The sequence below is a fragment of the Zootoca vivipara genome, chromosome 3 (genome assembly GCF_965207765.1).
Source record: "Zootoca vivipara chromosome 3, rZooViv2.hap1.1, whole genome shotgun sequence".
Classification (NCBI taxonomy): Eukaryota; Metazoa; Chordata; class Lepidosauria; order Squamata; family Lacertidae; genus Zootoca; species Zootoca vivipara.
The window spans coordinates 71,062,723-71,090,089 of NC_142586.1; the positions used below are offsets into that span (position 1 = coordinate 71,062,723).

The 27,367-nt window shown below is 41.9% G+C and overlaps 1 protein-coding gene across 1 annotated transcript in view; it reads right to left on the reverse strand.

Moving 5' to 3' along the window:
- Positions 1-19,380: 19,380 nt before the first annotated feature.
- The window catches only part of THBS2 (thrombospondin 2), a 47,543-nt gene continuing 39,556 nt past the window's right edge, over positions 19,381-27,367 (reverse strand). The window contains exons 19-22 of the mRNA XM_035108527.3: positions 26,226-26,497; positions 25,042-25,139; positions 23,359-23,498; positions 19,381-22,384 (exon numbers count right to left, since the gene is read on the reverse strand). Coding sequence (XP_034964418.1) covers positions 22,377-22,384; positions 23,359-23,498; positions 25,042-25,139; positions 26,226-26,497 — 518 coding nt within the window. The 3' untranslated portion in view covers positions 19,381-22,376. The remainder of the gene's footprint in view (positions 22,385-23,358; positions 23,499-25,041; positions 25,140-26,225; positions 26,498-27,367) is intronic.

The following is a 27,367-nucleotide window of genomic DNA, read 5'->3' on the forward strand; positions in this document are numbered from 1 at the left end:
GGACCCCAATCCAGATTGCTCCAACCCTGCAGTTACCTTTTTAAAAACTTTTAAAGAGACACAACACCAAAAGCATCTAAAGCATCTCATCTAGATTGGACATGAGTGAGAATTTTTGGGTGGCCACATTTCTATCAGGTCCAGGAAGATATTTACAATGTATCTTCAGTTGAGTTCTTTTCCAAATCAAAATACCATTATGGATAAGAGGAAGAGCAAAAGTTGCTTTTCAAAAATAGCTCATGGTGCTTTTTCTCAAGGTCCAAATGCTCCTCATTCTGCACAGAGGAAAGGCATTCTTGTTAAAGAAAACTATTGTTTGAGTGTAAATGGGATCTAGCTTTTAAATAGGCCCTCGAGAGACAATTGGTTGTTGTTTTACCCTCCTGAGCATGCTAACACCTTCATCGTCTTCCTTGGTGGTCTGGAGAAAGCCTGTCAGCACTCACCACTTGAAATTGGCATCAGGGGGGGGGATGTTTCTCTGAGTGCTGACTCCCATTATCTGTGCTAATACAGGCTCCAACATCGGTGTAGGTCAGGGATGGAATAACTTTTTCAGGGTGGGGGCCACATTCCATTCTGGGGGCCAAATGTCAGTGATGGATGGAAGCAGAGGTAAAATCAGGTAGAGAAAATGATGTAAATTCCACCTTTGCACGCAAGAATAGTTTCTTCACCCCACACTTGGGTCCCACCTGCGCTATACATGGAAAGCCACATCTTACCACTTTGAACAGCCATGGCTTCCCACGAAGAATCCTAGGAACTGTAGTTTGTTAGCGATGCTGAATAGTTAGGAAACCCCCTGTTCTCCTCAGAGAGCTACAATTCCCAGAGTGGTTTAACAATCAATCCCTCTTCCCCTTGGGAATTGTAGGTGTCTGAGCAGAACAGGAGGGTCTCCTAACAACTTTCAGCATCTCCCTGCACCAAGTCTACCCACCACTGTTTATGTGTGGACAAGGTATCACACTGTTGGTACGGGTATTTGTCTAGGGCTAGCCCATGCATTCTGCTAAGAGTAAAATCCATTTGTTTAAGCTTTTTGGACGGGCCTTAAATTGGCACACCCTCAGAATGGGAGCCTGTTTCTTATTTTGATTCTGTGCAGCATGATGGACATTGGGGCTGTTTTTATACACAGTTTCGAAAGCAATCCTATTTGTTATGCTTCGACTTCCATATCTTGCACTTTGTGGGTGGGCTTTGCTGTGCCCGAACATGAGTCCCTCACAATTTACAATTGCCTGTCAGAAGAATATTATCTGTTTGGTTCAGAAGTGTTCTGGACTACATTTGACAGGGGGATTATCAATAACATCATTGGAATGCTATGCAAATGAGGCCTCCTAAACAGATTTAAAGAAGAGCATATTCACTGATGGGTTTTATTTTTTAAGAACAGTCTGCTTTTGTAAATTAATGTTGGATGGCTGGAAGACTGACAAGTCAGAGAAGGTTTTAATAAAGATTTATTATGAATTTTGGAAATATTTGGGTAAGCTGCTTTAGTTCAGCTTGAGGAACATAGACTGACCAGATTTTCCAGGCACCAGTCTGGAATTCTTCTAGAACTTTCTGCCTTCATCACTTCCTCCCAGCTCTCTTGCTGAAACTTGTAGGAAGTACCTGGGCATGTCCCCAGAACATAAAAAGTTCGTGGAGGGCAGGGGGGCAGGGAGGAGGCACCAAGTTCAGATCCATTCTGTGAAGCTCCACCCACTGCTGTGGACAGCAAGTGGTAGAACAGCAACAAATATCCACAGCTAAAAAAAGCCCAACAAGTGTGTCAGCTAACATGCCAAGCATGTATACAAGAAAAATCAGATCTGAGTGTCCTGTTTGCAAGATAAAGGCTGGGTCCAGAGACAAACAAATTGGCCTGGTGATTTGGGAGCAAATTGTGCCCCCCCTTGGTAATGTCTACTGGGAATTATGAAGTTCAGTTTAGCCCTAATCTAATTGCTGCTTGTGAGATTTTCCAGTGCGCACTTGGATCACTCATGCTTGCAAATACTCTCCCTTTCACTTTAAATATGAGTCAGTTCCAGCAGTGGGTTGTGGGTAGGATGGGGGGGCAGTGCTCTCCTAACCTCTCTGCTGCTTACTGGGAAGGAGAAGGGGGAGGCGTGGCAGGGAGGTCAGCGCAGTGCAGACACACCAGAGGAGCACCAGATTGGCTCCGCCATTGTGTTTGCACCACACCCACGTCTCCATCGCTTCTCAAGTAGTGATATCAAGAGGCATTTCCTTATACGACGTGCCTGTGACACCGACACATAAAACAGTTGCTGGGGAGACTGCTTGGGAGTGGATTTCCTAGGAGCACCAGCATATCCCGGGGCTGGTTTAGTCACAGATGTGATGTCACCCCAGGAAAACCACAGCATCTGGAAAGATCCTTTCAGTAATCAGTAAAGCATGCTGATTTGGGTCTGGCTGAACAAAGGGATCTTTTTATATACAGCCAGTTTTGCTATCTCCCCACCCCATGGGAAGTAGCAATATGAAGAGAGTGTAACGTCGTCATTTTCCTGATGTTTGTAAGTTTAGACATATCCTCAAGCTGATGAAGAAAGCCGAAGAGAAAGGTACACTGCAGAGCTTTGTAAAGTGCTGGTCAAATTGCCAATATCTCAGCTAAAATACGTTCCTAACATTTATGGAATAAAAAGCGTGGTTTGCCATATGTGGCTTAGTTCATCAAAGACATATTTTTCATTAAGGTGATTGACACAAAGTATTCCTCACTCTCGAACACAACAATAGTTCAGGGGGACAAGGGGATACTTATTGCAATCTTCAGAGTACTTTTCTGTCCTTTGAATGTTAGTGAAAAACCTAATTTAATTGGTTTGAGGAACTTAGCCCCACATGATCTATCCTCATGGATTCCAGATAGTGCTGAATCAAACTATTCAACCCAACAATTTTAATTAGTTTCAGTGGGGGTGTGCAGGTAAAAATACTCCTTGAAGATTGTTTGGTCTTCAGTTGGTGGGCAAATATTTATTATTATGTGTTTTTATCATCTCCATCCAAATAAGGCCCATGAAACGGCTTACTAATATCAATGAGAATATCAGCGTGGAAACAGTGCCTGCTCTCAGGCTCACCACCTGAGACACAACACAAAAGGTAAAGGGACTGGGAGGGAGGAGGAGAAAAGCAAGCTCGAGCACTAATTTTTAATCACAGATACCTTGTGATGAGCAGCAAGAATGGAAAAAATGTAGAAAGTGGCCAGAAGTTAAATCTTTTTCTTTTTACAAGGTTTTTTCTTTATTTTCTTTTTGCTGTAACTTGAAGAGGGAGCTTGACTGCCCTTAGCAGCCCTGGGACAGAATGCCTCATGTGAATGCCACCACATACTTTGTAGTGTCATTCCCATGGGACATTCTGCCCCAGGAATGTGGTCAGACAAGGCTTTTGTTTTTGTCTGAAAGAAGAACCCTTGATGACCTCATATGTAAAGGCAGACAGTTACCCCCCAAACCCTATACATTTCCCCCACCATGGGTCAGTAGTCCCATGAAATGTGTATGGAGAATTAAGTCCAGCTTTAATTTGAGGTGCAACATGGTACATTCCAGTTGAAAACATTTTCATCTGAAATTGAATAATGCCAGACATTTTGAATTAAAAACAGTAAAAAAGAGTACTGTGGTGCCTTAATCCCTAAAGGTTAAGGAACTTAAAAGACTCTTTGCTGTTTTTGCTGCAAGTGACTAATACATCTGTCCTTGAATTAATTACCTCAAATGCCCTTTAGTTTATTCTACAAGCTGCTGAGAATGTTCCCTGTTTCTGATTTGTCTGAGCTAGTAAGTTTTATTGTGTTCCGTAATAGTGATTAATTTGTGAAAGACAGGGAGAGGAAAATCAGAAAGGGAGAGTTCAGTTTTTTTAAAAAATGTACAATTAATTAAGACTTGAACTTCCTAGCTCTTTCAGTGAACATTACATTGTTTTCCTTTTCTTCTGTTCCATAGATCAGTATCAAGGAACATCACCACAAGTTTTTGTCTTGCAAGGGATTGGTTTCATTGGTTAAGGTCGGTTTGTGAATTGTCATAGCATCCTCTCTTCCCTTCCAGGAATTCACAAAACCATGAATATTTCCCTTTTCTTGTCATCTTGTCGCTGGTGCTGAATGTCAGGATACAAGAAAGCTTTGGGATAATGGTGATGGCTAAATCAGATTTTGAAGAGCTACTTGCAAAGGAAATCAGGGATGGAAAAATTAATTTCCAGTGTTGTCAAATATTGTAGCTTACAAAAAAAAATGGCAAGCCACCATTCCTATTGGAAACAGGTTATTTTAATTACAGTAAGATTTGCCTTTGTAAAGTTCAAGGGATTTCCAGTGTAACACTGTAAGAACAGCACTGCTGGGTTAGATCAAAGCCCAAGTAATCCAGCATTCGTGTCACTAGTAGCCAAGCCCATCCTTCCAGAAGCTCAGCAGCGGGCTTCCAAATGTGATGGCCCTTCTCCTGTTGTTTCAGACCCTCCAAGTGTCCCTATTTTCCAGAGACTTCCCTGATTTAGAGAAGCCATCCCAGTTTCTGATCTGATCCCAGAAAGTCCCACTTTTCCTTAGGATGTCCCTACAACCTGTAGGGGGAGCTTGTTGAACCTTTCCCCTAGAGTCACCAGAGGGTCGTGCCATGGCCCTAGCCACCCGATGGGCATCGGACAGAAACCACGACTGCCTGATTCCTTTAAGGGAATACCCTTCAATAGGAGGGGTAGGTGATGGCCACAACCTCCTCTCCAACACACAATGCCTAACCGCCAAACCTCACAAAGTCCACAGCAAAGTCAGGTGCAGAAGCGAAACCTAGAGGGAGGGAAGGAGGGTGATCCGAGGAAGCCTGCAGCCTTTTTAAACAGCTAAACCACGCCTCCCAGACAGCCGGATTGACTGGCTAGGGTGCATGACGTGGACACAGGACTCCAGTGACTCAGGGCCTCTGCCACGCCCACCTGCAAGCACGGGAAGCAATTCCCACTCACAACACCTCCCCTCGGGGAAGAAGAGAGGCTTTCCCACAGATTCAGCAGTCTGGATCTCAATTGTACATCCATGATGGAATTCCTCTCTTCAATAATAATAATAATAATAATAATAATAATAATAATAATAATAATTTTTATTTATACCCCACCCATCTGGCTGGGTTTCCCCAGCCACTCTGGGCGGCTTCCAACAGAAGTATTAAAATACATCAATCTATTAAACATTAAAAGCTTCCCTAAACAGGGCTGCCTTCAGATGTCCTCTAAAAATCTGGTAGTTGTTTTTCTCTTTGACATCTGATGGGAGGGCGTTCCACAGGGCGGGCACCACCACCGAGAAGGCCCTCTGCCTGGTTCCCTGTAACTTGGCTTCTCGCAGCGAGGCGAACCACCAGAAGGCCCTCGGCGCTGGACCTCAGTGTGGGCAGAACGATGGGGGTGGAGATGCTCCTTCAGGTATACTGGACTGAGGCCATTTAGGGCTTTAAAGGTCAGCACCAACACTTTGAATTGTGCTCGGATCTATGACCTGATCAGGACCCTGTGATCATCATTTGGGGCCCTTTGCTCCTAAGAATTTCTGGTGTGGAAGTAGAAGGGAGTTTTTGTTTTTGTTTTTTGCTTTGGTTCCTTCAGATTTGGACAAAATCAGAAAACTGCACAAGCAAAATTCATAGTTTGGAAATTGTGTGCTTTTGCACATTTCTTGTGTGGGGAAATGTTTTTTCTTTTTTAAAAAACCCAAACTATCTACACACATGCCCTGCCTGAACTTAATTAGGACAATAAAACCATCAAATTAGAAGGTAGGGACAAATACAAAAGGGTACGCCTTCTGGTATGAATGGGAAAGACCATTGTTTCTCCCCACATACAAATTCAAATACATGCAGGTATGAACTACTCCGGTCTAATTTGAACAAAAAAAAATGGATTAGCAACTAAAATGATGCTCAAATGCGGACAAGTTCTATATCAGGGGTCTTTCTTCTGCTGCATCTCACAGGGCAACCTCAACCCTCCTCTCTCTTGGTCTGGGTCCCTCAGATACAGGAAACATCTTTTAGAAGAAGAAAAGAAAAGAATGTGTGACTCTTGAATGATTCTGGGAACTGTGCTTCACTTTTTTTAAAAAAATGAAAAACTAAGTGAGGAAAATTAAATCAGTTACATAGTTGCATTCTTTGGCATGGAATTTCTTCTCCACTAGTTCCTCCATGTGTGGAAAGAGAAGTGTTTATTTAATGTCTAATAATAATTTAAGAACATTTTCTTTCAGAAAGCTTCTGCCGTCCTTAAATGTTCCACAATGCCAATTTCAGCTGAAACGTGGAGGAGAGCAGTTTATTGCCATATTCTTGTCTGCATCTCTAAGATTATTAGGAAATGAGAGGCTGGTTATTATCCTGCAGGCTCACCTGCTTGCTCTCCTTATCCCTTGACTAGAATTGCCAGGCGTGTTTGAAATGGAAATGTTTGGGGATATTCAGGGCACATTAGAGGGCTATGAGGTTAACGCAGCAGGTGACATGGGACTTTGAAGCCAACAAGGCAACAACGACAGAAGTAAGAGTAGCTCAGTTGGTAGAGCATGAGACTCTGAATCTCAGGGCCGTGGGTTTGAGCCCCACATTGGGCAAAATGCATTGCAGCAAGTTGGAATTCTATGATTCTATGAAAGGCCACAACAAGCCTTAGTAAGCATACATGAAAGTAAACCTCATGGAAGCAATGGGATTTATTTCCAAGTAAGAATGGTTAGGCATTATTGTGTGTGCATGACAGAGTGAAAGGTGAGAGAACTGCAAATTAAATATCATTCCACAATATGCAATTATTATTATTATTATTATACCTTTGCCTTTTCCCCAGATGGGCATCTTACAGATAAAGTAAAAGCAACTCTTGGCACCTACAGCCCACTGCCATTCTCTATCTCTCAGTCTAAGGTCGTCGTGAGAAATGGAGGGAGGGGACACAAACTATGACACCCTGAGCTCCTTGGAGGAAGGGTAGGCTAAAAAGAATAATGAACAGATGATGTTTGATATCGCCTCTGTTTTTCTCTGGGACTTAAGCAGATTAAGCTACAAGGAAGGCATTCTACGTCATCAGGTCCCAACATGAATTTTGCCAGGCAGCTCAGGAGTGATCTGGCTCCATAGCTAGCAACCCACAGCAGTTAGCCTGACTACAGCATAAGCATGATTGAGAATAGTGATGCTGCACTACATGTGAGCTTAAACCAGGGATCCCCAAACTTTGGCCCTCCAGATGTTTTGGACTACAATTCCCATCATCCCTGACCACTGGTCCTGTTAGCTAGGGATCATGGGAGTTGTAGGCCAAAACATCTGGAGGGCCGCAGTTTGGGGATGCCTGGCTTAAACTGAGGTAATAATAGCAGCTGCAAGAAGTGTACAGTGGTACCTCGGGTTACAAACGCTTCGGGTTACAAACACTTTGGGTTACAAACTCTGCTCACCCGGAAGTAGTACCTCGGGTTGGGAACTTTGCCCCAGGATAAGAACGGAAATCATGCGCTGGTGGTGCAGCAGCATCAAGAGGCCCCATTAGCAAAAGCACACCTCAGGTTAAGAACAGTTTCGGGTTAAGAACGGATCTACAGAATGAATTAAGTTTGTAACCTGAGATACCACTGTACCCTCAATCTGGGATGGGGGTATATCTGGTGCTTATTCCACATGACTCCAATTAAGGATTATCAGCATACAACCTGAATTCTTGATAGGGGGCCCTAACATTGTAAGAACTAGTGACACCAAGCAGCAGCTCCCAGAGACACTATAATTACTTTCAGTTCAATGTTGGGGGTGGGGGTGGGGCTGATCAGTGAAATGTATACTGTGATATTTTCTTTTCTTCCTTTTTCATGTTGGATGGGTATAACACCCAAGAAGGGGTCTGGCTTGTTCTCTCTGGCATTAGAAAGCAGAGGAAATGAGAATGAAATCCATTTCCAAGCTGACATGAATTACAGATCCTGGAAGAGCATTAGAGAGTGGCAGAAAGCACACCACAACAATGAGGAGATCCTCAGGGGATATTGGAATGATACAAGTCCACTACTTTGACTTTTTTTATGGTGCTTCGTCACCATCAAGGGCCTGGAGGCAGCACTGTAACAAGAACCTAAAACAAGTGCAGAAAAAAAATATCCCGCTTCAGCATATCCAAGTAAATAAGACAATCGGCAAAGCAGAAGAGAGGGGATGCCAAAATACCCCACACGTTGCACCCTCTAATACACAATAAATAACAGTCAACTGCACGTTCCGAGTACCACACATCCATGGCCCAGTCTGAATTTGGCAACACACCTCTTCTCACCATTACTATAAAATATTTCACACTGAGTCCTGGATTTAAACTTTCAAAGCCTGATATGTTTTCCTGGCTTCTCAGCCCAGCCAAACTAATGGATTTAATCGAAAGATACAGCTGGGAGGAAAATCATCTTTCAGTGAGAAAGAAGGATTTCTGAGAGTGCCACAAAATGTTCCGGAGAGGGTGCCATTTGCCTTCTTCCACAGTCTTCACCTTTGTGTGCCATGAAGAAAAACGAGCCCCTGCTCCAGTCCAGAACAGGCAGTATTCGCCCTGACTTTTTGCATCAGGCATAGCGAGGTTTGGAGGTGTTTACAGAAAGCTCAAATGACGCTCTGTGTGTGCGTGTGTCCATATTCCAAATTATATCCTGCTGTTTGACAACCAGTTCCCCAAGGAATCGTAGTTCTGTGAGGCGTAAGGCATGGTTCTTTGAGGAAAGCAATGCACTTTGAATGTGCTTTACATGTATGGTGAATATGCAGCCAGAGAAACAAGGGGATAGAAGGTGTATTCGTTGTTGTCATGGTAAATGCAAGAAGAGGCAGAACGGGCCTTTACCCAGCCATGGCAAGGCTTTGCTAGGCAAGGACTGCTGGAGAAGTGGGTTGGAGGGTAGTGACAGGCACTCAAAGCTGAGAACTCCAAAGGCTAGTCAGAACAAAATGGAGGCACGATGGTGCCTTCTGGCAACTGTTTTGAGAGGAAAGAGTCCAAATGATAGTTTGTCCTACCTGAGCCAATAGGGTGTGGGTGTGTGGGTGTGTGGTTTGCCATACTCCATTGATATATGCACAGAAAGACTGATGATGCACAGTTTTTTCTGGTCCTACTCCTACAATCCAGCTGTTCAGCACAGCATATGTAAAGGAGAGTCTGTGACTGAGCTGCAAAATGAGCATGAGTTCTAATTTTCAGATATTGTCATTGGTGGTGGGGCCTGAAGAGCCCATTGGCATGATCCCACATTCACTGCATGGGCAGTCCGCTCTGGTCTCATCCCTCCTTCTGAATCTACAAGGTGGAATTGATTTTTCTCATTGGACAGAAGAGGAGGAACACAGATAACTCACCTTCATTGTGGACTCTCGTTGTTGCTTTGCATATATTCTAAGGATTAAAAAACCCAAAAGCCCCTTGTCATGTCCGACCTGCCTCAACACAGGCTATAACCCTGAAGAGCCATTTTGGTGTAGCTGTGGTTGAAGACGTTCCATATCTGTTCATTCTGTGGTTATGCAAAGTGTTTGGCTGCCTCGAGGGCTCAGGATGTGAATTCGGATCATCTGTTAATTAATTCACAGCTAATTCACTGCAGAAATTGTTGACTCCAACAGTTAGGGGGTGATGTTTCTGCCTGGTGAGCACAATCTTGCCGGTTGGAACTCTGCACAATGAAGAGCTTTTAATAATGTCTATTTTTCCATTCTCCGTATTTAGAAATATGCCTATGGCCAATTCTTTAAACAATCTCCTTTAAACATATTGGATTAGAACCTTATCCACTCCAAATACTGACAAAGTGGATTGTTTATTCTTTTATTCTGGTTCTCATTATTTGCCTTCTATTTTGCCTTGGGTGAGAACGAAATGGTCTTTTGTCATCTTCTTGGAGCTGTTTTCAATCGCACGCGTTTCCATAATGGCCAGAAGATTCTGAAGCACCTGATCTCTTCCTAAACCTCAGCTAAAAGGCTAACATTTTACAAGAAGTTTCAGGGGAAACCTATTGCCTTCAGCAGAATTCACATTAGGTATTTGGCTATTGATATTCAGCTATGTCCAACTCCAAGAGAAAAGCTCAAGTCCCATGCGGAGAACAATTCCCCTTTGAGGGGGAAGGACTCTTAGGGAAGAAGCCATAGATCAAGCAGTAGTGTACATGTTTTGAAGTCTCAGGCATAGCTGACAACTGCATCTCCAGGTAACAGGGCTATGAGAGGCTGCTGAGTTACATCCTTTAGACAGCCTGCCTTAATATGTGACAGTTCCATAAGTTCAGCCACTTCTTCAGTTTACTACATTTTAAATTCACAATTATAAGTGGCCAGTGCTTTAGTAGTAGAAGCTGCCAAAAAGGAGTGAATGCATATGTGCTAACATTTGCAAGCAACAAGAGCACCTTTTTGATTTTCAGCCTGAGAATCTCTCATATATGTTTCCATTTTGAAAATTAAGGCACATCTGAAATCTCTCCCTCTCCCTCCTCCCCCCAAGATTCTTCTTTCGCATATTAATATTGTCAGTGTGGGAGATAATGCAGAAGAAAAACTGAATCGGCATTCCGAGCAAGGAAGATCCTGATCTTTCTTGGAATGTAAACATCGCTACAGTTGCATCGCTCCACTATTCTGCCGAGTTTCCTTCAAGCACACAGACACAAAAATGATGGCGAATCGCATTTGTGCCAAATGATTTAATTGGAAACATAGTTGTGGTACATTTAATTAGTGCTGTTCTCCATCTGAAACAGTCTCCATTTCTTTCCTTTTTCAAAAGGAAAGTGTTTCTATGTAAACACTGAGTGCCAATCCCAAAACTTCTATTTTGCTTCTTTGCCTCCAAATACAATTAAATCAAGTATGCTATAGTCTGGTTAATTTGCATGCATATGCTGGCCTTTTCATTAGAATAGCTTTATGTTACTCTTACATAACACACTTTCCTTTTCACTCTTTCCCTTGTATTACAGAGGCTTTCTGTGCATATGTATCTATCCATCTGCCCAGCCACATCCTAAGGGACCCAGGGAGAGAGACAGAGACAGAGGGAGAGGGAGAGAATCTGTTTTATGTCTGTGCAAGTTGTTCCACATCTTCTCTTCCTGGTCCCGCAGTGTAACTGAAAACCTATTAATTTATGTTCTGCAGCATGTATTCCGATCCACACTAATTAAGAATGCCCTTCTCCTCATCCTTGACCACATGCCTGCAGGGCTATAGAAGCGGAAGCAATGAGGTTCGTTTCTTTGGCACATCACTCCCTTTCTCTGAGGTTCTCTGCACATTTGGGACCCTCTGTGGTTATCTCAACAATTTTGACAGGGATGTTTGTGGGCAGAGTTTCATAGCTTGAAGGTGACAAAATGAGTAAAAAATAAATCTGTCACAAATATTTTAAAGTAAGCTGTAAACGATCCATTTTATAATTACGTTTTCCTTAACAGAAGAATTTTCCAGTAACAGCTAAATTGATCTTTAGCAACCTTTTCCTCCCCTTTCCCCTTTTTCAGGCGGTCAAGGGTTTTCATGTGGCTGAATTATACATGTAAGCTTGCTCGAAGGCCCTTTTAAAATGGAAAACGTCATTTGGGGAGGGGCCACTGAGATCAGAGAAACAGCAGTGGAGAGAAGAAGCAGATAATAGATGAGATTCTAGCGCAGAAGGTGTTGCCAGTGAGATGGGGAGCCAGGTACCAGCCAAGGCCACAAGAATTATATAAATCCTCTAAGGAGCCATCCTAGATCTCATAGTCATTTATTCTCCTTACTTGAGATGACACATTCTTACCATTTATATATTTATTTGAAAGCTTATAGAATGGGCTAGCAGTGAGGCTCTCTAGAACTTTAGTCAGATTGTACATGAACGGACTGGGGAGAGGCAGAAGGTTCAATCCCCAGCGCAGTGGAACTTCTGGTTATGTAACATCCTCCTTACAAATGCTTCGGGTAATGAGCTCCGTTAACCTGGAAGTAGATGCTCCTGGTAGAGAACTTTGCCCCGGGATGCAAGTGGAAGTCACACATTGGTGGCGCGGCGGCAGTAGGAGGTCCCATTAGCGAAAGCGCGCCTCATGTTAAGAATGGTTTCGGCTTAAGAATGGACCTCTGGAACGAATTAAGTTTGTAACCGGAGGTTCCACTGTACAGTATCTTGAATTTTTAAGAAGGAGGGAAGGAAGGAAGGAAGGAAGGAAGGAAGGAAGGAAGGAAGGAAGGAAGGAAGGAAGGAAGGAAGGAAGGTAGTAGGTGAAGGAAGGAAGGTAGTAGGTGAAAGAGACTCCAGAAAGCTGCTGCCAGTCAGAGTAGACAACACTGGAGTGGATGGAGTCTGACCTGGTACAAGGCAACTTCCTACCTGCTCAAATAGCTCACTTGGTAGAGCATAATAATAAAAAAATCCTTCCAGTAGCACCTTAGAGACCAACTAAGTTTGTCATTGCTACGAGCTTTTGTGTGCAAGTATACTCCAATGAAAATAGGGACATCCTAAGGAATGGAGGGAGTGGGACATTCCGGGATCAAATCAGAAACCAGGACAGCTTCTGTAAATCCAGGACTGTCCCTGGAAAATAGGGACATTTTGTGCCTATATATATCTGTCCATAATCAGAACATACTTTTCTTCTGAGTTGGGATCCTGTGATGCTTGAGGATGCAACTAGATCAGGCATCCCCAAACTGTGGCCCTCCAGATGTTTTGGCCTACAACTCCCATGATCCCTAGCTAACAGGACCAGTGGTCGGGGAAGATGGGAATTGTAGTCCAAAACATCTGGAGGGCCGAAGTTTGGGGGTGCCTGAAATAGATGGTAAGAGAGGCCCAGTTGGATATTTTAGTTGGGCTTAATAGTTTATAACATACAAAAAAAGACAAAGTTGTTTCGTACAAAACAGCAGCATCAAAACAGTAATATTTTCAGCAGGCCGAATAAACTACACAACTACTCAAAGCAAACTTAGACCACAAAAAGAAACAGACTCAGGTGGAAAAAGCTGGAACCTAAAACCTGAAAAACGATCTGGGGGAAAAGGCACTGCAAGAAGACATATTTCATTTTCAGAGAAGGACACTTTGGGAGTAAACATGCTTCATACCTTCCCAGAATCACTACAGAGAGAAGGGATGAGGGAAAGGATGAAAAAGAACAGGAGTTGTTCTATGTAAATACCTCAAATGTTCTCTGAGCAAGTTTGTATAAGTTTGCAAAATTAAATGATTGCAGGTTTTGTGTTCTGCTTACTAGTCCCTTCTTTCTTCATTGGCCTCAGTAAATTCTCACTTCAAATTAGTCCTAGTGCTTCCGCAAAGTTTTCCCCCCTTAAGCAAAATAAATGTTTTTCCCCATTCTAACTTATATCAACATTTCAGTAGGCATGCTTTCATTTAAAAAACACCTTTTGCCTTTCAACTAAATGAGCACAGAATTAATCCCCCAAAGTGTCGCCATTTTGTGTGCATAGCTTGTGTTCCCAGATCTTGTCATGACCATGGTGAGTCCTTGAAGAAGCTGGGCTTGAACTAAATGTCTTTTACTTCAGAAGGGAGCACACTTGCCGCTGGGCCACACAAGTGTCCATTTGGCCTAGAAATCCATTCTATATGGATCAAATGTCAGATATCCACACTCAACTTGTCTTAAATAACTTCTATGGAGTTCCACACAGGAGTCCAACTGACTCAAATAAAGTATTTGACATGTGGAAGACTTGCTTGATCAAGTCAATGATATCTGATATTGGAAATTTTGTTTTATAAGCCCATAGCAGATTTTTTTTCCCCCATGGCTTGGCTTTGAGAATAATTGAAAAAGTGCTCAGCAATTATTTTAAAAAGCTCTCACAAAAGGAAAAAGCACAGCTGTTCAATAAAAAAAATGATTGGCAATTTTGAAGTGTTCTATAATTTACATTTTAGCAGAATTTCCTAAGGCAAACAAACAACATTTTCTATTATTATTATTATTATTATTATTATTATTATTATTATTATTATTATTATCTGTGCCAAGCATGTGTTTCCATCATCTCAGTTCAAGCACAACATGCTTTTTGGGCAAGGATGCAGATGAAAAATCCGAAACAAAACCCAAAGCAAGTTCAGTCCTTGATATCACGAAACTGAAAAGTTAACTTACATTTGACCTGTTATTTTATCAACTTTGGGGCACCTGAAATGGATGCAAAAAGCCAGTGGCAGAGCAGAGTTTAAGATACAAGAATGAACAGTATCAGAGTCCATTGAAGGCATTTGTGTGCCAGGCCCTGGAATGTGTGAATGCCGCCAACAATAATCTTTACAAAAAATTGTTGTATTTCTATTCCGTTAAGGAAAAATATGTATAAACCATTAAAGCAGCCAATGCTTTGAATTAAATAGCTGGAGCTAATCTTCAGCCCAGGTATAGCATGTTACCGTGTTTCTCATATTATAAGACACGTCTTATATTTATTTTTTCCTCAAAAAAACACATTATGGCTTATTTTCAAGGGATGTCTTATTTTTTTCCTCCTCCTGCCGCGGCTGGCATTGCTGCTGCGCCTATCACTATGTCTTATTTTCAGGGTATGGCTTATATTCCTTGAATGCTTAAAAATCCTGCTATGGCTTATTTTATGGGTATGTCTTAAAATATGAGAAACAGGGTATTTCAAGCACTGACTGAATACCACTCCTGAAATATTGGCCCGCTATTTTCAGCTTGTATCGTAATAATGGTGGGCAGTCCTTTTGCATGCCTAAGAAGAACCGCTAGTCCATCTCTGTGGGAAATAATGGAGTTAGTAACAGGACACACATTGTTTGCAGCCTTCTGTTGGCTGTTTTAAAATTCCACTTTGGAAACTGGAAAGAATATTTATTGGGATATAGGCTGCTGTGTGTATGTGCATATACAATTCATCTGTGGAAGGTATGCATGTGCTCGTTCCTCCTGGTGGCTTCACATCTCTGCTCTTATAAAACCGTCAGTTTTTCTATTGAAGACCTGCCTGTTTTCCTAGAATTTCTCCGGAATGTTCCTCAGTGGTTGCATTTATTGTTGAGAAGGAATATGTGCTACATTTGGTTATATGCTGCAATCGGGGTTTTTTCCCCCTGTGGGTTTGCTTTTGAATTACAGTGTGCTTTTAAAGTATTAAAGGGAGCTCTGGTTTGAAGCTAATTCTGAAATAAGGCCACCAGGTGTGAAGGGGCCCATATGGCAGCTTGCAGGACTCCTGTCTTGACAGATGGAGTGGGAACCAAGGCAAGCAGGAATGTGATGGGCTACTGTACTTCTCCTGGCAACAGAGCCTTTGTTGCTTCCTGTGGGTGAGACTTAAGTCCTCGAAGAACTTCAACATTTCTGTCCTTTTCTACTGAAGACAAGGGGACACCTGCAAGGTGGTCACTCAGAAATAGGAAACCAGATTGCTAATGTCCTGTTGCCAGATCTGTTCCACCATTTGGTGCTACCCATTGCTATGGACTGAAACTACTCTTCTACCAAACCAGTTTGCAAAGTACATGCCTGCTAATATCCTCCCTGCTTCATCAGTGCAGTGGAACCTCGGTTGTCGAACATAATCCATTCTGGAAGACAGTTCAACTTCTGAAACGTTCGACAACTGAGGCACAAAGGCTTGGCTGCAAAGTCAGTGGAGAAAATTGGGGGGAAACGCAGAGGAAGCTGTTTGACTTCCAAGGCATGTTCAAAAGCAGAAGCAGTTTCCTCTGGGTTTTCGGCATTTGAAAACCAAAACGTTCAGCTTCTGAGACACTTGAAAACCGAGGTACCACTGTATTAACTTCTGGGTTTTAGGAGCTGAGGGGGTAGAACCTGGAAAATTCCCAGTTCAATCACTCTGTTTCATCTGAATTGGGCAAAGTGATCCAGGTGCTAGCCTAGTGCTTGGAAGTGGTGGCAGGCTGGGTGTGAAACAATAGTTTTTATTTAAATTTATATACTGCCCTTCATCCAAAAAAACACAGGGTGATTTATAACATACCCCTAAACATTATGTGAATCTAAGTTTGGCCTCATTGAGGGGCAGTATTTCAATATGAGTAGGAAAATGAGAGTACCCCTAAACATTTTTTAGGGGAAAAAGCACTGCATAATATAATAATGAAACCATAAACAATACCCCCCCCCAAAAGAAACACATTTACAAGTTACGTTTTCACCTGGCATATCTTTACATATCTTTAGGTGCCAAGGGAGAGCATTCCACAAACAAGGAGCCGCTCCAGAAAGTTCTCAACTCAAGGTAACTCTTCCAGGTTAGCGGAGTTTGTAACCTGAAGCATTTGTAACCTGAGGCGTTTGTAACTCGAGGTGCCACTGTAAATCTTTTCTTCCTGACATGTATGCTGCCCATGTACAAACCAAATAGAAAAGGGTGCATGGGAGGAGCTGAACTTTATCCCATCCTGAATGGAGCTCACAGTAACTCATACGTCAAGAATCCACGAGGCAAAACTGTAATGTTTACATGTTTATTGCCCAATCCAGATTCAGGTAGTGGAGCGACATATGTGACTCTTAATTGATGCAATCTCAGCTCCCCATGAATATAAAATGAAAATGGTAACAGCAACCTACTACAAAGGTTTCTTGTGATACTTGAAGCTGGTAAAAATGGTTAACTCAACCTTTCTCTTTTTGTTTGATATACAGTGGTACCTCTACTTACGAATTTAATGTGTTCCGAACGCACATTCGTAAGTAGAAAAAATTTGTAAGTTGAATCCCATAGGAATGCATTGGGAGAAAAAAATCGTAAGTCGAAGCAACCCTATCTAAAAATTTGTAAGTAGAAAAAATCCTATCTAAACTGCATCCAAGATGGCGGACGGAGCTCCATTCGTAAGTAGAAACATTCGTAAGTAGAGTTATTCGTAAGTAGAGGTACCACTATATTGACAATGTCTCGTAGACAAACTATGAGTTGACAAGCCTCTTTTTATACTGTACGCCAATTTGGCTAGCTCCTCTGCATTTGTTTCATAATGTAAACTTTCATACAGTGAAATGAAAATGGATGTGTGTGTGGGGGGGGGGGGAATTCCATCACTCAAGTTTCCGAACAGTGACCTTCAAAAATATATATGTAATAATTGTGTATTGGCAAAGGTGCTCTGAGAAAGTTGTTTCTTCTATAATTCTGTGTTAGCGCTATCCAAAGTTTCAAAATTTTTAACAAGGATTACGCTACACTGAATTTGTTGTCCCAAATGACCATTAAGAATGATGGCGGTTAGTACTCTACAATCTGAGAGTATGTGATAATGACTAATACTTGTCATATATCCAAAATTATGTGGGCCAAACATTTGTACACTAACCAATTTGGCAAGCATTTCCAATAGTAATAACTTTTGCAGTGCCAAGAAACAGGATTACTGTATTCAGAATGTTGTACTTTAAGAACACTATGCTTGCATTATCAGTTCCTATCCGCTTTGTCATAAACTGTGCATTTGGAGTTCTCTAATGTCATGAGGGACAATTAAGAGCACAGCAAAGAAAAGCATATTAATGATTTCCAATGGTGACAGGTCTACACGTTGTCCTGATTTTTTCAGGCTCCCTCTCTGTGTGCCAAGATTTTTAGCATTGTAATATATTTTAACAAATATATTCTCAAACACAACATACTTAAGTATTGTCTGTTTAGGTTTTAGGTAACAGTGCTGTTTCAGCTGTTGAGCATTGCTATTCTTGGTCACATCTGGAACATCTGCAGAGCGAGTTCCAATGGTTAGAAGATTGCTCATAGTAGAACACTCATTCATTAAAAGAAGCAGATAGCTGGACATGTGACCACTTCTAGCTCCTTTCAGATGATCAGTCTAGAGTAACAGGGCTTTCATTTTTATTGTTGAAGCTGAACAAGACTGGCTCTAGAACAGGACAGGTGGGAGACTACCTGTTAGCCATTTGTGCTCTCCTAGTGACTGTGCAGGTAGAACCAGCTGTACTATTGGCTGCTGAGTCTTTTCAGGATCAGGTCCATGGCAGTTTTGGTTCTATGGTAGAGTCAGAAACAAAGTTTCTGAAAGAAAACAACTTGCTTTGTGGTACAATGAATCCTGTGCAGAGATCGCTGGGAGGCCAAGCCCAGTGAGGCCCAGGCAGCCACTTTAGTCTTTGGTGTAGCTCAATTCAGCTTAGTGGGGCAAGAATCATGCATCTTCCTATCCTATGCTAATGGAGAAATTGTTTTGCTTTATCTGGATTTGTGGATTTTTGCAGGGTGGCAGCCAACTCCTGGCTAACCAATATACGTTTCGAAAGCATAAAATTTTTCTGTGTCGGGCTGAGATTAGTTTCCGATAGTGCATGGAGTATACTGTAGTGCAGTCATCCCCAAACTTGGCCCTCCAGTTGTTTTGGGACTACAATTCCCATCATCCCTGACCACTGGTCCTGTTAGCTAGGGATGGTGGGAGTTGTAGTCCCCAAACAGCTGGAGGGCTGAGTTTGGGGATGCCTGCTGTAGTGGATCATGAGGTTAGCACGGTTGGTTGGAACATGGTGCTGAAAACCAAAAGGTCGCAGGTTCGATCCCCATTTAGGGACAGCTTCCTATCCCTGCATGGCAGGGTCCCCTTCCAGCTCTACAATTCTCTGATTCTAGGTCTGGCTAAATGGATTCTGATAAATGTGCATAACTGAGAGCAGTTTTCATATTGTGAACAACAAACATTAGTCATAGAGAGAAGGAGAGAACTGTGTGTGTGTGTGTAGCTGCCATTCTGATGCCAGTGTCGCTGCTGCTTACCAGGGTCAGACTACCGGTATGGGAACACACCAGCAAAAGCGCTATCCTAGTTCTGCCAGTACACCCAGACAGCCTGAACCTTACCACAGCCCAGCTAGCGTCAGCAATGCCTGTGCCATAAAGGGCAGCTTTATGGCACCCATGCCAGCTTCTGAGCATCTGTTCAGAAAAGATGAGCCTAGAGAAGAAATCCACCCATTTTGCAGATGCTGATAAAAACAACTAAAGCTCTTAATCTTCTGAGCACTGAAAAATAAATAAAGGAAATACTGTCCACCACGAATGTCTCCAGTTGCTTCCAAATGAATGGGGTTCCACGGGAGGATAATTGTGGCATTGGTCAGTCCTTGCTGGAGATATAATAGGATCAAAGTGAATTCCATTCCTACCAGTTCGGGCTGCTTAAGATCATATGTTTGGTTTCAGCAATGAATTCCAAAAGAGGGGTTTCTTGGGTTTGGTTGGTTGTGGTATATATATATATTAAGCTATGTAAAAGTAAAGAGAACACTTTGAATAAAACCTTTTTACAGTTTATTGTCTATTAATAAAATGTATAAAAATGAAGATTTGAATAACTGAGGGACATTAAATGGTGAAATTCTATCCGTGCAAACAAATAAATAGTTATTTACAGTCTTTGGCAAAACAGAATGTTAAGTCTTGTTGGCATCTTGTGCTTATCCACATATATTCTTTCTCCCCTCCCCACCACCTCTCTCTCTCTCTCTCTCTCTCTCTCTCTCTCTCTCTCTCTCTCTCTCTCTCTCTCACACACACACACACACACACACACACACACACACCACTCACACTCACACATACAAAGGAAAAAGGAAACAGTCATAAATAATTTACATAGTATAGGCAAATATGGTACAATCGAAATATTAACATCTTAGTCCCATCACTGATGTCTTCTTTTTATTTGAAGGATATATAAGCATTATTACATGAATGAAATTTCCCTCACTTCTCTCTGGGACTTGGGGCTACACTTTTAGAAATACTAAAAATAGGAATTGCAAAACAAACAAAAAACACCTCTGAACAAGCCTTAAAAAAATCTCATGAAGAGGCCTTTAAAAAGGTTGTTAATATGGCAAAACTAAGAATGTGCAATAAAGCCAGAAACACTGGATACTTGATAAAGGTATATAACATCAAAATCTATTTAGAAATTTGTTTGAAAACAGCTGACATTTGCTCACTGTATTCTCAAAGGCAGGAGATTGTTATCCCAAGCACAAGCCTGGCTGTGAGAGCAGCAGCTGAGGTGCTAATGTAGCCCTGAGCTTGAATTGCATCCTTTTGCATCCATGAAGATGCTTTGACAACTGTGTGACTGGAAGTCCTCATATGTGGCTGAATTCTTTTCCCACAGTCCTTCTTGAGATATCCAAATGTCTATCCCTGGCTGGGTGCAAAATCTTGCACGCGATTCCTCAGCCTCACCAAGCAGCCAGGGCTTTAATGTGGATTCCCACATGGCAGCTGTTTGTGACAGCGAATGGATTCTGCCCCTTCCTGACTCCAGCCCAACAGCTGATTGGCAGGTTTCTAGATTATTTTACACAGCTGCACATGCACAGCCCTTATGAGCGCATGCGCTCTCTTCAATCAAAACCACACCAGCAAGTTTACCTCATGGGCAAAGTTCATTCCACTTAAAATAACAAAAAAGAGTGTTAAATATGTGCATACTATTGTATAATGGAATAACAGTTGTATCTGGTTAGGATAAAGGCTGACATACCTTCAGCATTCTTTTCTTTACAAGTCCTATATACAGGAGACATACGTTTTAAAAAAAATACAAAAATGGTGGGCAATAGTAAATATCAAGGTTCCACTTAGAAGGTCTCGATGGCTACTTAATTATTTGGCAATTCAGAGCAATTTAAGATTATTGTGACATATAATTACATATATAACTTATATCTCTCTTTGGCCAAGTAAGATTGTCTTCCATAAACACCGTTTTAACAATGGGTACGTAAGTGACTGTGGAGGCCAATTCTGGATCCACACGTCCTTCCACAAGGGGGGGGGGCATTGGTTTCCAGGCAGGAGTTAGTTGATCACGGTGTGGATTTGCCAAGAGTGCCTTCCTCTTAGCACATTTCTCAATTGTGTCCTGAGATAGAGTGTCTTATATATTCACTGGTTGGACCATTAAAGGCATTATGTAGTCACCTCTTCTGCGAGTTCTTCCATGGCTAATGTGCTCTATGACAGTATGACATGCTTTCAAATAAATTACTGGAGAACGTAGCTGCACATAGCAATAAATAAATAGCACAGGCGTCCTTATAACTGGAACCATAATATGTAACCAGATTTTGTTAATGGTAGCATTGCCACCTTATCAGAAACCCGGATCAAACTTTGGGGTTTCAAAGTGCTTGCTGCGACAGCGTCAGGAAAAATGTTTCACCTGGCCAGGAACTATTTTCATGGGACACCTTAGGCACGCTGCTGTTCATCAGGTCAATTAGTGCACATTTAAGTTCTCACCACTGCTTATCTTCCTAGACAAAATTCAAGGGGCTGATTATACACTTTATATGACAGCCACATTTTCTACTTTCCCACCCTCTGGGTTATAAGCAACTAAGTTTTACTCAGAGTTGACCCACTACAATGAATTAGCCGTGTCCATCTATTAGAGCAGAATGTCTGCTCTGACTGTGACTATTAGGATGCATCGCCATGGCTCCCAATGAGCACTCATGGGTAAAATGTATCTAAACACAGTGGCCAAGCAGCAGGCATCCTCCCATAAAACTTTTCATAGTACACTGCATGGTATACAATGATATGCTGAGTGTGTCTTTGAGGCAAAGGGTGAATTCATATGGAAAAGGGGTCATCAAGTAGTTGAACCCATTTTATAAAAAGGAGCACCTACAAGCTTTGGCTGACATTCACATTGTGCGGCCATTGCCTTAGTTTTCCATGGCTTCTTAAATGAGTAGGATATTTAGGGTTTGGTCCTTCTCAGGTTTGCTGAACTATATCTCCCAGATTTTGTGTCACCAAGGCCCAGCCCTGATCTGAGCAAGTAATGTGGCCTGAAGAAGTGGTCATACTTACAGCCACTTCCTCCCTCTTGATGTAAGAATACCACCCCTCACATTCTTCCATAGCTATATCCATATAAATACATTAAGAAATTACACTTTATATGTAAACGTCATTTAAAAAAACAACAGCCAACAACCCTAAACAAATGAGTGAACAAATATGTCTGCCAAGTTTTCACTCTATACGTCCATCTATTTTTGCTTCCGTGGTGGGTTTGATGGTCACATTTAGGCCCTGTCAGTCCAAGCTCTTAGAAGGCACCGGGGTGTAGAATTGGAGGGATCTCTCCTGGCTGCAGGGAGGCACAAGGTCAGAGGAACATGCCAGAGTTGGAAAATAAGTGAGGGATTTGGAGTACCAGGATGAACAGAGGTGTCTAGTTGAACAGCATCTACAGTACTTTGCTGGTTTTGCAGCAGCTTTACCTCAGACATCTGCAACAGAAAAAAGCAATTGCTAAGTACAATTCCCACATTTGGATTGTATTGCAGCAAACATGGGGGAGGGGGAGAGAGTTACTTGTGTTTGGACATTTAAAACTTATTTTGAGAATACAGTGTGTTCTTTTTGAAACAGTAGTGTGTAATAGGGGGAAATAAATCAGAAGTGGAAGTTGGGGGAAGCCCAGGAGGGGTGGGAAGAGGGAATGTAATATGAATATTATAGATAGGTATGTGATGTTTGTAATAATTGAAAAAGAAAATGGAATAAAAATTTAATTAAAACAACAACAGCAAGAGCACTACCACCATGCAAATATATGGTAAATAATTCAGAAATTGGGTCCTGGGTCTGAAAAGGTTGAGGATACCTAGATCAGCCTTATGTGATAGATCATCTTCGCGGGGGCGGGGGGAACCTCACATATGAGGAGTGGCACAGGCAAGTCAGGTTGCCGATTGCATGGAATCTGGCTCTGATTATGACAATTAATTATGCTCAGTGCTTTTTTTCGGGGGTGGGGGCGCAGGTGTACGCATACCCCTAAACATTTTGTGAATCTAAGTTTGGCCTCATTAAGGGGCAGTATTTCAATATGAGTAGGAAAATGCACTGATTACGCTTGCTCTAGCCTGAAGCTGGATACACACAATTGCTATTAATTGCTATACCCGTGTTTGCTATTAAGAAGGCTGTCCCACTGAATTCATTTTCATCCATAATGTAGATACATATATATAATATTGTTTAATAAAAGGAATCTAAGGCACTCAGAGGGTTGCTTCACAAATACATGGCAAGCACTTGATACTGCAAAATTGGATGACCTGCAAACTTGAGTGAGTCATAAAAACGTAATACCCTGCTGGATCAGGTCCATGGTCCCTCTAGACAATTGCACACACACACACACCCAGCAAACACTAAAGTAGTGATTACCATTACGATGATGAATGCATTAACTTACCTTTGCATTCATACTTGAGGTCAGAGAAGTATACCATCTCTTGTGAAAAGACAAAAAGACCTAATCGCCCACCAGCATAGGTTTTGTCATAGATTGGTCCAGAGTCTGCCATGACCTGCTTCCCTTCGTACACTAAAACCCTTTGAAAGGGGAACAAAGTCTAGATTAGACACAGTTCTTGAAATGATACACTATCTTTCTAGCTGAGGTAAAAGCTCTTATAAGAAAAACAAAGTGGCATCAGATTTACAATCAGGTTTCTAGAGTATACAACTTCTACCTTTCTCACACAACCTGCTCAAACACGCCTCACAAAAGTAGTTTTATGGACACATCTGAAAAAGATTTCCCAGTTCTGATTTAGGCCAGCCAAGTCCAATGAGGTGAATCTACACTGAGGAGGAGTAAGATGCATATTCTGTTGGAAGCTGCTCAGTGGCTTCCATCATCATCATCATCATCGTCATCATCATCATCAGATTGTCATGCAAATAAGTTGAAGAAGCAACTCCATAGTCTTTAGGTCACCCTTTATGTCCTCTGACAGCAGATGTTATTGTGCATTTCAGCTGGAATTGCTAAATATTCCATAATACATTAGCCTGTTTTCAGAAAGAAACATTCCCGCTAACCTCAGACAGTTAATGGTTGGCTTGTGCAATGAAATAAGTGGTGTACGTATTCTATTTCAAAGCCCTAGGTTTTGTTGAGAACATAATTATTAGGATTTGTTTGCGGCACTGCTTTCTAGATGTGAGAGCATGGGAAAATATAGCTGTCAAAGAGGGGCTAATTTAATGTGAGAGAAACTCACATATACATACATATATATATATTCCTGCCAGAGAATGGTTACACTACGACAGACTTTAACACCAACCCAGATAATGTTACCATGCTTAAGCCACATTAAAAGTCAGCCATGATTAACTTAAGTTTCACTAACTCCAAAAGGTCATAGGGATGACAAATTTTCTTGGGAACTGGTTGTCCATACTTGTGTATTCTGGGTGCTGTTGTGTGACTCATGGAGATTGGATGCACATCAGAACGCATCTAGTGTGCATCAGACTTCTGAAAAATGCTCAGTTATTCTTAAGAGTCCAATTAGAGTGCAAAACCTACATGAATTAACAAATGTTACAAGTTTAAAGGTTCTGGATTAGCAACTGTTCAGCGGTGCCAAGAACAGATGGAAGCCTTGCATCTGGCTGTGTGTGAATGATGATCCAGCTATAACCTGGAGAAGTTGAGTTTCTGCTGTATCCTTATGCGGTTATATGCCCAATAAGTTATCTCTTATAACCAGTTGAGAAATCTCCTCTTATATCTTCAAACAATATAGCTAAATCCAGAAAGTAGGCTGGTGTGCTGTTTGGCTACATATTCATCCAGAACAACAGCAGCTGTATTGGGCTAGACCAGTCTACCTACCTAAAACAGTCCAAAAATTTTGGAGGTATTATTTTTTATCTAATAATGGCTGTGTTTGTAGGAGCCATTCAGAGGAAATTGAACACATCTGATGGGGTGGAAAGCTGGGAAACCCTCTCAAATCTTCCAGTGCAGAAAGTCTGCCATGAATGAAGTGACAGGACTGGAATTTGGTTACAAACCACTAAATAAAACCTCATTTATGATCAGATGGAAAAGCAATACAGTGTATTACAAGAAATGTCATACTTTATTAATCCCGTCTTGGGCCTGTGGACCAAATGCCACCTGTAAGCAGTGTAATCTTTCCAGCCGATATTCTTGGGGTCATGCCACAAGGTACGCACCTGTGGAAGAAGTTTAAAAAACAACAACACACACCTCAGTGAGTGATCCCCATTAACAAGTGGGGCACATCCAACTCCTATTAACTCTACCTTTTGGACAGAAACCGCAACCCACATTTTAAATGTTCTGCCATAGTTTCTATGTCCCACCCTCCAGTTTGGTCAGTCAAAATGAGATGTTCATTCTGCAGCTTTCCCAGCTAAATGTTGTTGTGATTAGACAGGGAGCAGAGGGAGTCTTGCATATTTTGGGTAGCTGTAAAGGGTGCACTGTCTTTCTATACCAGGCATCCCCAAACTCGGCCCTCCAGATGTTTTGGGACTACAACTCCCATCATCCCTAGCTAACAGGACCAGTGGTCAGGGATGATGGGAATTGTAGTCCCAAAACATCTGGAGGGCCGAGTTTGGGGATGCCTGGTATAGAAAGACAGTGCACCCTTTACAAGGGATACCTATACAAAGGGATCCCGGGGCTGCTCCGGGTTGGATCTAAAAAAAAAAACCATTTGGCAAAAGTATTCCCAAGCACAGTACACCTCGGAAGTCAAACAGAATCCATTCCAGAAGTCCGTTCGGCTTCCAAAACATTTGGAAACCAAAGCACAGCTTCCGATTGACTGCAGGAAGCTCCTGCAGCCAATAAGAAGCAGCGGAAGCCACATCGGACATTCAGGTTCCAAAAAAACATTCGTAAACCGGAACACTCATTTCCAGGTTTGCAGTGTTCAGGACCCAAAACATTAGACTTGCAAGGCGTTTGGGATCCAAGGTAGGACTGTACTTTCTCCTGCAAAGAGCAAGGGACAGCAATTCACTAATAAGGGGGGAAATAACTGGACACAGGGTCTCTATTGAAGTCAAACCTGGAGGTGGAGGCTTCTTGGGTGGGGTAGGCTTAATCACAGCCAAAAGTTCCCAAGACAGTATCCAATGAAAAAGATAATATAAAAACTTGGCCATTGGTTGATCATTATAATGAAATATAGGGCCAAAACAATGGTTTCCAATGCTATGTCAAGATGGTATATGGGAAGGGGACAATTCTATGAACACTTAGCTGAATGTGACTCCTACATCTCTTACCTGTCCAGGTGTGTTTCCTGTATGCCAAAGGGCATTTCTCAAATGTTCGCCAGTGCCAGTTGTGGAGTTCACTACTTTAAGTGATACCCCTGAGTAACCATAAGCTCTAGTGGGCTTGTCCTCCCAATATGTCTGAGAAATTTGTTTCCACATCAGGACATAGAAGCGACTGCTGGACTGGTAGCCAAAGACAAACCCAGCATAGTCATCATCCCGGTCTGTGTTGACATAGAAGGTACCACTGAAGTCAACAGAACTGAACTCATCATAACCTGGAGGAGGGTAGAAAATGGTAGGTGTTCAGTTCCCAAAGGGATTGCAGCTTGTTGAGAATTTGGGCAGAAACAACGACCAATGACCTTGCAGTGAATGGTCCTACTTAGTCCGTGTTCCTGGATTGTCAATTTAGTCTCAGGCATTTGCCATTACTTTCTAAAAGGTAAAGGGACCCCTGACCATTAGGTCCAGTCGTGACCAACTCTGGGGTTGCGCGCTTATCTCGCGTTATTGGCCGAGGGAGCCGGCGTACAGCTTCCAGGTCATGTGGCCAGCATGACAAAGCCACTACTGGCAAACCAGAGCAGCGCACGGAAACGCCGTTTACCTATTTATCTACTTGCACTTTGACATGCTTTCAAACTTTCTATTAGGATGCAATTTGATTTGGTTCATCCCTTCTTTTTCTAATCATATTATCATTTTCTAATCATTTTGTAATCATTTTCTAATCATATTGTTTCTAGGCTTTACCAATTACTACCCTTTCTGTTACTTCACACTTGCTTTATAATGAAATCATTTTTAAATAGGCATGTATATTGATGCACACATGGACCTTGATATAGGAAGGACCTTCACATTTTTCAGTTCAGTTATACAGCCATGAAAAAGAAAACTTCAAAATATTTGAAAAGAAAAAATTGACAATTACAGAATGCTTTTGAAATGCTTGTATACCATATGCAAGAGCAATATTAATGGGTTCTGTCCCACAGCCCAATGCAGAAAGATAAATACATTCCATCCAGTCTCTCTCTCTCTCTCTCTCTCTCTCTCTCTCTCTCTCTCTCTCTATCTATCTATCTATATATATATATATATATATATATATATATATAATTCCAATGTAAATCATCTATGAA